Consider the following 12,278-nt stretch of genomic DNA (forward strand, 5'->3'; position numbering starts at 1 on the left):
ATGCCTGGTATAGCAAGTTCGAGCAGCCACAAGTATTTTACTAGGAACACGTTTTGAAACTTTCCTCCCACTTTGCTCTCCAGTGACTTGGTCTTTAGAAAACAAAAAATACATTGCTAAGGTTTTGAAAACTTTATTTATCCTTCAGATATTTTTACTTGATCTGCCTAGATTAATTATTTGCAGCTGTTTTAAGAGGTCTGTGAAACACTGGTCTGATGGTTTTGTGTCTTTTACATTTAACGTACATTTTATGTGTTTTTTTACATTTTACTCATCAAGAGAATAGCGAATCCCCTCCATTTGTTCAGTTACTAGCAAACTGTGTTTAACAAAACAGGGGGCGGGGGGGGCGGGGATCGGTGACACTTTTATTACTGCTAGTTATTCATATTAGCCTAAAGGGCCATTAAGCCCTGTAATAATATATTTTTTTAGCTTTGAGCTTGTGTATTGTGAAGTTTTGGGATTTTTTGGCTGAGTTGAAACAAGGTCATGGGATCTTAGAAGGGAGAGAGAGGGTCTTAGTCATATGAGATGGAGGGTATCCTTGCTGATGACTCTTCATTTCAGCTTAGTAAGAATTCCTGTCTCCTCCTAAATAACTTTGATTCTGTAAAGACAAGGTATCGTGCAGTATCACTTGGTTCTGGTTACAAGACCTGAAACTGCTTTAAGTAATAATAAATGGATCAGGGTCCTTGTGCTGCCCTGTGGCCTTTAATAGTCAAATGCTGCATGTTCTTCAATGTCTATTAGTGCAATGTGAATTTTATCTAAATGCAAACAGGTCAGCTGACATTTTCAAACCCACAAGAAATTTAGATGCACATATCCTATTAACATTTAGGGTAGGTATGTGTGGATCTCCCAGTGAGTTGTGAAAATTTTCTGTATTGGCACTTGGATAGCGGCATGAAACAATGAAATTTAATGGCATATTTGTGGCTACCTCTGATCTGATCTTTTTCTTAAAATGTAATAAATGGATTTTGTGTTTCCTCAGACTGAAAACATCCATATGCATATACAGTCTCTGTCACTGGAAAGTTCAGTATTTTTGGCGGTTGTTATATTTAGAATGTATGTATAATCATTTAGCTCTGGATATTAATTTATAAAAAGCCTATGTTTGCAAAACTTTTTTGACCAAGGTAATATTTAAGAAAAAGCTGTGTTGGAATTATTCCTTTAAGGGTTTACTGATTTTATATCTAATTTGTTTTAAGATTCCTAGATATATTATAACACTTCATGAACTTCTGGCTCACACACCACATGAACATGTTGAGCGAAAAAGCCTTGAATTTGCTAAATCTAAACTAGAAGAACTTTCAAGGTAGGATTTTTCTGCCTTATGTTTGATAATAAAAGTTTTGAAATGAAAATATATTTTCTTTATTTTGGTTTCGTTTTGTTCTTTTATATTATTTTAAAGAGAAGGATCAAAACCAAAACAAAGACAGTGAAACAAACCAAAAATACTTCAATCTAATATTTTGGCTCTCTCTCTTTTTTTTTTTTTTTCCTCCTTCCCTAACATACATCTAGAAGTGTCTCCTTGTGTTTTGGGTAGGGGAGAATAGGAGTTGCTATAGGAACCACCTACTCTTGAGTTATGAGCAAACCAATTTTCTTTACATAGAGAAATATGTATTTTTTTTCACAGTTTAAAGAAAAAGGGCTTTTCTGATACTCTGTAACAATGGGAATCAGTCAGGGTCCTGAAAAGTACTAAGTTCTCAGTCTGTATTATACTTCATGTGTGTTAATGAAATAACTGATTTTGATATATGCTTCAAATAATGTCAGATAAACAGGACTAAAGATACATTCTGAGAACTGGTCAGCAGTCCCTGTAGAAACCTGCAAAGTGAAGCTCTTCCTTGTCTCAGATGTTCCCCTCTGTCAGCCCAGTAAGAAATTTGGTTGTTCTCCCTGGGAAACACAGTTTTCTTCTGTGAACAAAGAAATGCTGCATAAGCTCCAGGATATAAATCTTGAGTTTCTGGATTGTTCACCAAAGATGTACCTGGAGAATATTCAGCTGTAAAAGAGGAATCACTTTATAGCTTTTGTTAATTGCATGCTTTTGACTGCTCACTTTTCTTTTTCTGTTAAGACGAAGTTGCTACCTTGTGGAAACTACCCTTTAATTTGGAGTTTGTTATTCTTCCCTTTTTGTCCTGCTGTGTCTTGGGACAGAGGCAGCCTTCTGAGTCAGGTCATGTCCCACCTCTCCAAGCTCTAACTTCTTACAGAGTTGGGCAGGCAGTATCTTTTACAGAAATGTCTTGTGTTCGGCTCCTGCAGTGTTCATCAAGTTCTGCTTGGTTCTGAGGCCATCTGAAGCAGAAAGAAGTAACATCTCCTTTCCACTCAAGCAAAGGAGAGAATTTCTCTGGGCAGGGTTATGTGCCTGAGCAGATCAATTAGCTTTGACTTGGCTTTACCTCATGAGTCAGAGTTCATTGCTGATCCAACTAATTCATCACTGAATGTTCAGAACTGGAGTCTGAGACTGATGGATCCTCCTGTGCTTATAAGGCAGGCAGTGTAGACCATAAGTATAAAACTCTGGACTCATTTCCATCTCTTTAAGATAGTTCTGAGGGAAGAGCTTTCAGGGACTGCACTCTGGTCCCAGTTTGGGAAAGTATTATACATTGTGACACCATATAAATTTCTGGATTGGTTTCAGCCTTGAAAAAAATCTGTATTTCTCTGTTTAAGGGGTGGATGCCTATGAAAAAAAGCAGAAGAAAGTAGGTGGTGAGCCGTCAAGGCTGTGGTTGTTATAGGAAGCAAGGGGGAAGTGAACGGTACATTGAGATGTAAACGGAAGCAGAGCAGGATGGGAGCCCAAGGCCATGGGCAGGGACTCTACAATGTATTGTAACTAATACAGAATTCCGGGGAACACTTCCAGGTTTTGGAAGCCTAGTCCACGAAGGATCAAGAAATAATATTCTATCAGCTGTGAAGGGTTTTTAGCTTGGTGGCGTCTGTCAGATATCTTTAGGAATAGCCTAAGAACAAGTCTGGTGAAATTGGTTCCAGCACTGGAAAAATGAAATTATTTGAAAGGGATGGAAAAAAGGCAATAAACTTCCTCTAGAGTGATAATGTGCTTCATGGGTATATCTGTTTTGTAGCAGGTGGCAAAGGACATCAGCTACCTTCTGTGTCTACACTGTGTAAGTGCAAGTGAAAACAGACGCAACAGGTGCAAGATGCATTTCAGGGGAATTTAAAGTGCATTTTGTATTGTGTCTAACAGGGTGATGCATGATGAAGTGAGTGACACAGAAAACATCCGGAAGAATCTAGCCATAGAGAGAACGATAGTAGAAGGCTGTGATATATTACTAGATACCAGTCAAACTTTTATACGCCAAGGTAAGATATTCATCTTTAAAGCTATCTTCTGTTGTAATCATGAAAAAATTGCGTTAAAACCAGCAGGGTTCATGTTGCCATCACTGGGCAGGTCACTGCACTGGGGGGCACAGCTAACATCCTAAGACTGCTCATGGTCCATGGAGGGTAAGTCACAAAATGTCCTGATGACAAGTAATTTGGGGCTGTAGTTGAAACCTCACTTCTGTGCTGTTTTCTTCAGGAACCGTGAAAAACAGCAGCACATGAATGGTAAAGCACCCATGGGACAGTAATGTACATTCTGCTTGAGCTGTGATCTTCAAAGGGATGGAAATTACCTACAGCTCCACAGGGACCAGGACTGCCTGGTCAGTTAACGTGGCAGTCCCAGCTGATACCAACATTTGGGCAAAAGTGCAGGAGAAGCCTGAAGCTTTGTCAGTGTAAAGTGATTGCTAGGAGAGAAAAGATCTGTCAGTTGTCCCCATTTTTCTGGGTACTTTGGAAACATCTCAAATTGATAGTGCAAGCACAGATATAATACCTGAACATACTCACTTTGCCTCTTGAGAGATGCATTTTTGAGCTTTAGTGGAAGTTCAGAATAGCTATAAAAAACATTTCTGCAAGAAGAGATCATGAAGAAAAGGCATTCTGTTCTGCCGGGAATGTAGGACTACTTGTAATATATAGTGGTTACCAAATGAAGAGGGGAAGAGCCATACTGTGTCCTTTTCTGTCTATTCTTGATGGTTTTGGAAACTCTTTCTATTGAAACAGTTGTACCAGAGGTGGAATTTGTTGTTAACTTCCACAAAATTGTGTTACAATAACTTCTCCATTTCAAATAAGTGTCACTTTTTAACAGGAACTGGTTGCGGTTCTTGTTTGGTAGGGTTTAGGTTAATGTTAAACCAGCAAATGTGAACATTTCATAATTGAAGCTTATTTTTCTCCTATCTAGATAATAAGTTAATTCTGGATCATTTAAAACATGTTAGTGGGTTCGTATACAACTAGTACAGGTCTATAGCATAGGGTAAAAGCTTCTTTATGTCCGAAAAGTGTTAAATGTATTTAGGAAAGGTTAAGAATATAAGTCAGGTGCATCCCTTCATGAGACCTTTTCTAGATAGCCTCAGCAGAATATTTTGCCTTTAATAGAGCCATATACAGAGCTGGTAATTAATAGACTTTGTATACATTTTGAAATCTGTTCTGCGGTGTTTCTGTAGTCATGTGGCCAAGCTATGAAACTTTCTGTAATAAATTCCATGATTGATTGTACAAGTCACTGTTAAATTACTTGATTCTTCAATAAATATCTGCATTTCTTATAACTGAGGTGTTTAAAGCGAATATGGCTTTAGAGAAAAATACAGATGGACTTGTTCCATGCATTTTAATTAAATTTGAGAATTTTTTCCAAGATGATTACAATATTTGGTGTTTATATATTTGTTGTTTTTTTTCCTCTTAAGATTGACTGGTATTATTTGTGCCCAGTGTTTCATCAGTAAAAACTTACTAATTTTCTGTAGGAATTGGTCCGAAAAAGTTTATTGTTGGAGTGTTAGACCCAGGTCGAACCCATAGTTTAAGTAAATTCAATTCAGATTTATTTCTGGGCGTACATTCAAAGGACAGTGGACAAGACTGTATGTCACAGAAGGCTGGATCACAGCCTTTTGGAACATCCACTGCATGTGATTTTGTGTAAGTGCAGAAACCTGAATAGAGCTGAAGTAATGCAGAGCCCATTTTCCGTTCACCTCTTGACAGCAGGGTCACTTTTACAATGATGTCCATCTCTAATTTCAATTAGGCTCCTATTCCGTGTGTCGATCAGTATAGATGGATACAGGAAACCTCAGCTTAAGAAATGAGAGAGGTGCCTTTACCTTTGTTCAGGCTTTTCCCGTGAGGTTAATTACAAGTTGGCCATATGTTACATGCTTCGCTTCTCTAAGAAGAGATTGATTCTGTTGAGTTTTGCAAATTGAGACCATAGGAACTATCTCTGGCAGTGCTTTGCAATGTAAATTGTGGATTCCCCTTCAGGTTTCTTGGGGTCTGCTTTTCTCTGTCTCTTAGATGCAGACTTTATTGTCAGGCATACTATAAGTCATGGCAGACAATTAAGGAACGTTTTCTTTAAGAGTCTAAAGGAAACACAGGGAATCTCAGTTTTCAATCCAACAGTGGCTGATAACCAAGACAGCTGGGCATCTCAAGGCCCTTTAAATGCTTCCAAAAACTCTGTCTGATGTTCCTGCCATCAGCTGCTATGAATTTACCTCTGTGGATAGATACGTAACAATTACAAAATCATAGACTAGTAGAAGTTGGAAGAGATTTATGGAAATTATCTAGTCCAATCAGACCTGCACAAAGCAACATCAGATAGAGCAGATTGCTCTCTACCACGTCCGGTGAGGATTTGGTTGCTTCCAAGGATGGAGGCTTCACAGCCTCTCAGAATGAGCAACCTGTTCCAGTTTGACCATCCTTATGGTAAAATAGAAAGACCTCCAGAACAGAGAAAACCAAACTGAATTTTTAAATCAATCAATAATAATTATTTATCAAGCAATAATAATAATTAATAACCGGAGGCTAAAAAATATTTTTTTTTAATAGAATCTTTTGTATTTTTTGAATTGAGCAAAGGCTAATAGAGTGACTGTTCTGGCAGTTTGAAGTACTGAAAGTGCTTAGGTCTGTAGCTGGATAAAAATTCCTGAGATGGCGCTGACTGTCCAAACTATACTAACAAATGTTCTAGCATTAGCCTCACTTCCTTCTTGCAACTGTACATTGGCCAATTGTGACCATTTTTTTTCCTTAAGAGGAAAACTGTAGTAAAATGCATGGTGGCCAAATGCCATTAATCGCAAAAGCTTGATGAGAATGCATGAGGTCCTTGTTTGATGAGCCATACAGCACATATAGGAGATGTGTTTCTCCTGTAAATACTGAGTTTCAAAGAGAGATAATGCAGTCCCTCTTTTCTGCATTTAAAAAAGCCCTAGTTTATTTTGATTTACCTTATTAAATGATAACATTCCAGCTCCATAGAAGAACACCATTTAACATTCTGTCTATTTTAGCAGCATAGAATATGGTATTCCTGAAAGCATTCTAATGAAAATTAAAAACAAAAACAAAAACAAAAGGCTATCTGTAAAGCTAAATTTGTAAGCATTATCATATTTATAGATACTATTATTCTAAGAAACAAAACATACAGGTTGGATATTGTTACCCTAAATGGTGGAGGAAATTTCAGGATTAAAAAGACACTGAGAATTTTCTGATGAGAAGTTTCTTGGGAGTTGCTTTGTGCACGCTCCTTGGTCCTGCAGTGTGACCTAGGGACAGTCGGTGTAACATGGAAAAGTCACTATTCCAACACATGGGAATGATCTCCTTCCCGTTTTTCACAGCTGAAGCATGTAGGCTGTTTTGTCCAGGGGAAGTGTACAGCAACCAAGAAGTATTTGTGGATGTTGGTCAGAATTTAAGTGAATCTAAAAATGTTGCAGACCTTTGGAAATTAGTTCTAGAGTATAAATTTACTGCACTGTTTTGTTGCAGTGACACAAATCACGTTGTACACACTTAGTTTAAATGTGAAACAGCTGTCAGAGAACACTGTTCTGTTGCAGGTTTACTGGTATGTATATTGCTATACCAGACAGTAAAAGTTGTAAATATATTAATAAATTAAGGCTAATTAAATACATAGAAGAAGCTTAGTGCAGAAAAAAGTAGAAAAACAGTAGCTTTCTCAGTTACCTTAATTTCTCTGTTTGTTCGCTTAAGATTTTGTATGCAAACTTGGAACAAGATAATTTTTTTGACAATGTAGAGTAAGTATTATTAATTTAATATTTCATGGATAATTTTCTTGCATTGTGTCAAGAAGCTGCCACTAGTCTGAGCTTTGATATAGCTCTGCTAGTCCAGTATCTTGGTGCTTCTGGAAGAGGCAGGGCAACATCCATCCCCTCATGCTTGTTTTGCTGCTGTTGCTTTCTTTGCATCACCACTGGTGCTTTTTCAGCCTTGCAGTGAGGCGTACCAGGGAGCTAAGTCAGCTGCTGCTTTGCAGCATTAGTTTCCCGCTGGTTTGGATCTATTAGCTAGCTAATGTTGGAGTAAGGCAAGAGCCAGTGTAAGGGTGATAGTAAGGATAGATGTGTGGGAATGAGATTAGGAGGTCTCTTGGCTGCCCTGTCTGGTACCAGTGAGTTGTATCATAAAATCCTTCTCTTTGATACATAGAGGAATTGCACTTCACCACCAAATTTAACTCCAGATCCAAATTCAGAAGTGATACACATGGTGATATCAATCTGGAAAAGTTGGTCAGAGGCTGGTTTTGGAAGAAGCAAAGCTGTCCCCAGTCTGGAGTTCTGCAGAGCACAAATTCAGGCTTATGTAAGCAGGTTCAATTTAGTTCAGAAGTGTTTTACTGGTAACACATCTTAGATGAGCTGTGGAGCACTGAAAATTATGCAGTACAAGATAAGAAGAAGAAGTATGCTTCATTTCCATCTCTCTTGCACATAGGCACACACATATACACAAACTCTTTTCCTTCAAAACCTGTTTTTTTCATGCTCTTGCCTTTTTGGCTTCTAAGTATATTTGGCAAGTCTAGCCGCTGTCAAAAGTGCAGTGTGCTGTTCAAGTTCATCTTCTGATCAGTGTACTATTAGTGTGTTTAAACTGCATAAGAATTTGCCCAAGATCTAATCCTGCTGTGTACGTAAGCATTAGTCTAGACTGTACTTGTTTGAGTCTATCATAAAAAAACAAAGTGAACTTGTGCAACAAAAAGATGTTTGAGTTGTGCTTAAAACAGATGCTGATGTATACTGATACTTACTAGAGTGAAAAGTTGCATTAATTAATAAGATAATATTCGATGCATTAACGCTTTAAACACTGCCTACTAAATATTACTGTAGTACAGTAAATTTGCATCTTTATTATCAGGTTCCCTTATTCAAGTCCCTTCAGTTGAGAGGGGAAAACTTAGCAAAGTTCGTCTGGGATCATTATCTTTGAAGAAGGAAGGAGAAAGGCAGTGCTTCTTATTTACAAAACATTTTTTAATTTGTACGAGAAGTTCAGGAGGAAAACTGCATCTTCTCAAGGTACAGACTTTACATTGTAACTCAATTTACAAAATGAGAACAGCTTCAGTGATACTATTTTATGGCTTTAACCTGAGATGTGCATGTGTTGCTATAAACAGAAGTGAGGTGATGCACAGTAGTTAACTGCTTTGTCTTCTCATTGCATGTAATAGAATTCAGCCAAAGTTCTTACTAACTACAATTTTTTTCCTAGAACCATGTAATTCTAATAGGCTGGGGGTCAGAAAGAGCACATCTGCGTGTATGTTTGTATAAGCTAGCACTGAATGTAAGTCAGTTTTCAATGCATAAATCAGCCAGTACCACCCTGTGGAATTATCAAAGAATTTTTTCTAGAGCTTTAATAAAATTTATTTTTAAAATCAATTCTCTTTTCCTGAACAGCACATTCTCTTAAACTGAAAGCTGTTCTAAGAACACTCTTGTTATATTTGCTGAGAATTAGGCTTTTGTAATGTTGGCTTATGAGTTGACAGGATGGATTATGTTGAATAGAACTTTAACTTGGCAAAGACATTTCTGACTGGTTATGTGCTTTCTCACTTTGCACCCCTTAAACAGTTCAAGTATTTTGCAAAGTAAATAGAGTATAACTGAACCTTTAAAAAAAAATCTTGTATGTATTTGATTTAAATTCAGGAGAGGATGAAATTCTAGTTACCTTTTTTGAAACTTGTGAACAAGCCTGTATGTGGGATAAATTATAGTGTGGTAAAACTGAAAGAAATTTTTTACATTTGAGTATATTATTGATGTTGGATTAAGCAAAACTTTATATTTCATCTATCTGAGTTTAGTTCTTAGGCAAAATATGCATCATAGAATTGATGAATCTTCCTCAGAGCTCTGAGTAAGGTGAAATCTTAGACTAAGGTATATCAAATTTTAAAGATAACTGTATTGACAAATGTGAACAAATGTCAAAATTTGTGAAAAATGTACTTTGTTTTCATAGACAGGTGGCGTTCTGTCTTTAATAGAGTGCACACTGATCGAGGAGACAGACACGAGTGATGATGATTGTAAGTTAAATTCAGCTGTTTGCAGTAATTGCAGTTTCTAGTTTCTTAAAATTGGTACCCTTTGTTTACTTTTCATAAGAGCGAATTGGTATGTTCTCCACTTTCATGAAACCAGAGGAACACAGTGTTAAACTGATAAAGTAGAATGGGTGTTTTAATAATGGGCATGGTGGCTTGGCTAAGGGTTTGTTGTTACGTTCTTGCTCTTGACAGCCCACATAGGATTTTCAAGTACACTGGCCGAAGGAATGTGACGAATTATTTGCTGACTTTTGTATACAACTTTACCCAGAGGATCTCAGAAAGAAAAAAATATGCCTTAAAAGAAGAAGCAGATAATTGCATTTCTTAAATACACAGGGGTTGAGAGAGTTGGCGGAATTAGTGGAAAGTTTTTCTTTTGGACTCCTTACAAATCTCGATGGCAAGCTTGTTCAAATGAAATAACAAAACACAGTCCCAAGCTGATTTTATTATTACTCATTTTGGCTTCCTTCCTGCAGTTCTAGGCAAGTTTTACAATGGAATTGTGGAAGTAGTTTCATTCATTTCAGTGATACTTCTAGTATGCTGAGAGTGTATCAGTGAGAGTGTTAGAATGACTTCAGCCGTATTCGGTATCTTTAAAACCAATGTGTAGCAACTCCCAATATTGCATGTTTGCAACTGTTTTTCTGTCTGGTGTATATGAAAAACAAAAGGAGCTTTGGATCCCCAATTGGATTAGCTTTTTGTCAGAGAGATATTTTAAAGTAACTACCGTTTTAAATCAAACCACTAATTTCTTTGTCTTATAGTTTGAAGTCTCACATTTTGACTTTTTCTCCCCTGCTCTGGCTATAAAGCAAAAGGTTCTGGACAAGTGTTTGGACACCTTGATTTCAAGCTTGTAGTTGAACCTACGGACGCTCCTCCTTTTACTGTTGTCCTTTTAGCCCCATCACGACAGGAGAAGGCTGCATGGACAAGTGATATAAGTCAGGTAGCTTAATGCATTCTTTACCTTGTATGGAGATCTTAGTTTATTTTGTACTTCTGAAAACTAATTCGAGAGGATTGTTGCTTTCTTGAGGGCTGAGGTGCTGTAATACATATGAAAACCCCTTAGTGTTACCTGCTTTCCTCAAAATTCTGACTTTACATTTGAGTCATCGGTGAAATGTGTTTCTCAGTGAGAGAGATGGATATGTAATACAAAATTGTCAGTTCACAAACGTAATACTAATGGTAGTAATTTTTATATCTAAGGAGAGCCCGTCCAGATATGTATTTTGATTTGAGAAGGATAGTACTTGCTTGTTCATAACTTAATGAGAGCCCTGAATGTGAAAATGATAATCTACCACTTCAATAATCATAACCCATGCAGTGAGAAAATAAGATCACCAAAAAGAGTACTAACAAACTATTACATATAATTACTAAGCATTCTGACAGTGTGCAGGAACTGTCTTTATTGTGAATGAATAAAAATGGGGGTTTAAAATACTTTAATGTCAGGGATAAAAAAAAAAGAAAATTGGTGCTTTTGGCTGAAGTCTTAATAGACAAACTTTTATTGGAATCTCTGGGGAACAAAATTAAATGCATTATGAAAAATCTGAACTTTCAACTAATCAGATCTAAATTAAAGCTCTTGCGTTTTGTTTATGTGTGCAACTAGCAAGTACATAGGTATCTCATAGTTCTGAATTTGAGTGCTATCCTCTATTAATGTCAAGAGAAATAGTTGATTAGACAAATATCACTGTGGAATTTTGATAGATTTCTAAAGATGCTGCCATTGCTGGCAACATCTCCAGATGAATTATCTTACAATGAGTAGAAATTGTTTACAAATAAGTATTCTGAGTTACTTTCTTCTGGACTAACTTTTTCAAAGGACAAAAATACAAAGATAAAAATCTCAGAATATGATGCAGCTTAGCGCGTACAGACAGATCTGGTTGGAGAAGTTTTTACAAAATGGATTTTCAGTAAATTATGTTCCATTGCTACGCAGAAGCATTGGAATTATTTTCCTGGGGAAGAAAGACTGTTTTAAGAGCTGCCCAGGAACATGGGACACCCAGGGATAAGTCCATTCTTAGCCTAAACAGTAATAAATTTAAATGAGGTCATCTGCAGCCCATGTAGACTAGAGATCACAGTTCGGGTCTGCCATCAAAGGTCAGCTCTTCTCCAAACCACTGCAGCTCCAAACAATGCTACTGTGGTGTTCAGGGAAGAGCTGGAAAGCTCCACAGCTGACTTGAAAGCTGCGTGTCTACAAAACTTGGAAGTGTCTTAGCAAGGTGGATGGTAAGCACGACTAACTGCATACAGCTGAGAGAGCAAAGGGTTGGCCAGACTGCCAGGGAAACGGAAGGGTTTCTCCCTTGATTCCTCTTTGAGGAAGGGGAGATTGCCCAGCTTTTGAAGACAGGGGTATTCTGAAGAGATACAGGGCTGACAATTAACAGGAGCTTATAAGTAAAAGCCTGAGAAAATGGAGAACTGTTAGCATTGTGAGGCTGGAAAAGCTTCTTCAGCCTTAGAAAGGCAGGGAAGCAAGAGAAGCTGAGGGGCTAAGCAGCAGCATAAAGAAAAAAAGGAGTAAGAAGGGGCACAAGATGTGCAGACTGAAGAGACATTTGGGGCACAAATGGGTACCACTGTTTACAAATAGCAATCAAGTTGGTTGACTTAGTGTTTATATTGCTTCTGG

At 37.4% G+C, this 12,278-nt stretch overlaps 1 protein-coding gene across 2 annotated transcripts in view; it reads left to right on the plus strand.

Annotated features, from left to right (window-relative positions):
- Positions 1–12,278, plus strand: part of RASGRF2 (Ras protein specific guanine nucleotide releasing factor 2) — a 131,736-nt gene that overhangs the window by 55,906 nt on the left and 63,552 nt on the right. For both annotated transcript variants that reach the window (XM_037374318.1, XM_037374319.1), the window contains exons 8-12: positions 1,230–1,339; positions 3,281–3,399; positions 8,386–8,546; positions 9,505–9,571; positions 10,417–10,553. In XM_037374318.1, the coding sequence (XP_037230215.1) occupies positions 1,230–1,339; positions 3,281–3,399; positions 8,386–8,546; positions 9,505–9,571; positions 10,417–10,553 (594 nt within the window). The remainder of the gene's footprint in view (positions 1–1,229; positions 1,340–3,280; positions 3,400–8,385; positions 8,547–9,504; positions 9,572–10,416; positions 10,554–12,278) is intronic.

The sequence above is a fragment of the Falco rusticolus genome, chromosome Z (genome assembly GCF_015220075.1).
Source record: "Falco rusticolus isolate bFalRus1 chromosome Z, bFalRus1.pri, whole genome shotgun sequence".
In the NCBI taxonomy this organism is placed as follows: domain Eukaryota; kingdom Metazoa; phylum Chordata; class Aves; order Falconiformes; family Falconidae; genus Falco; species Falco rusticolus.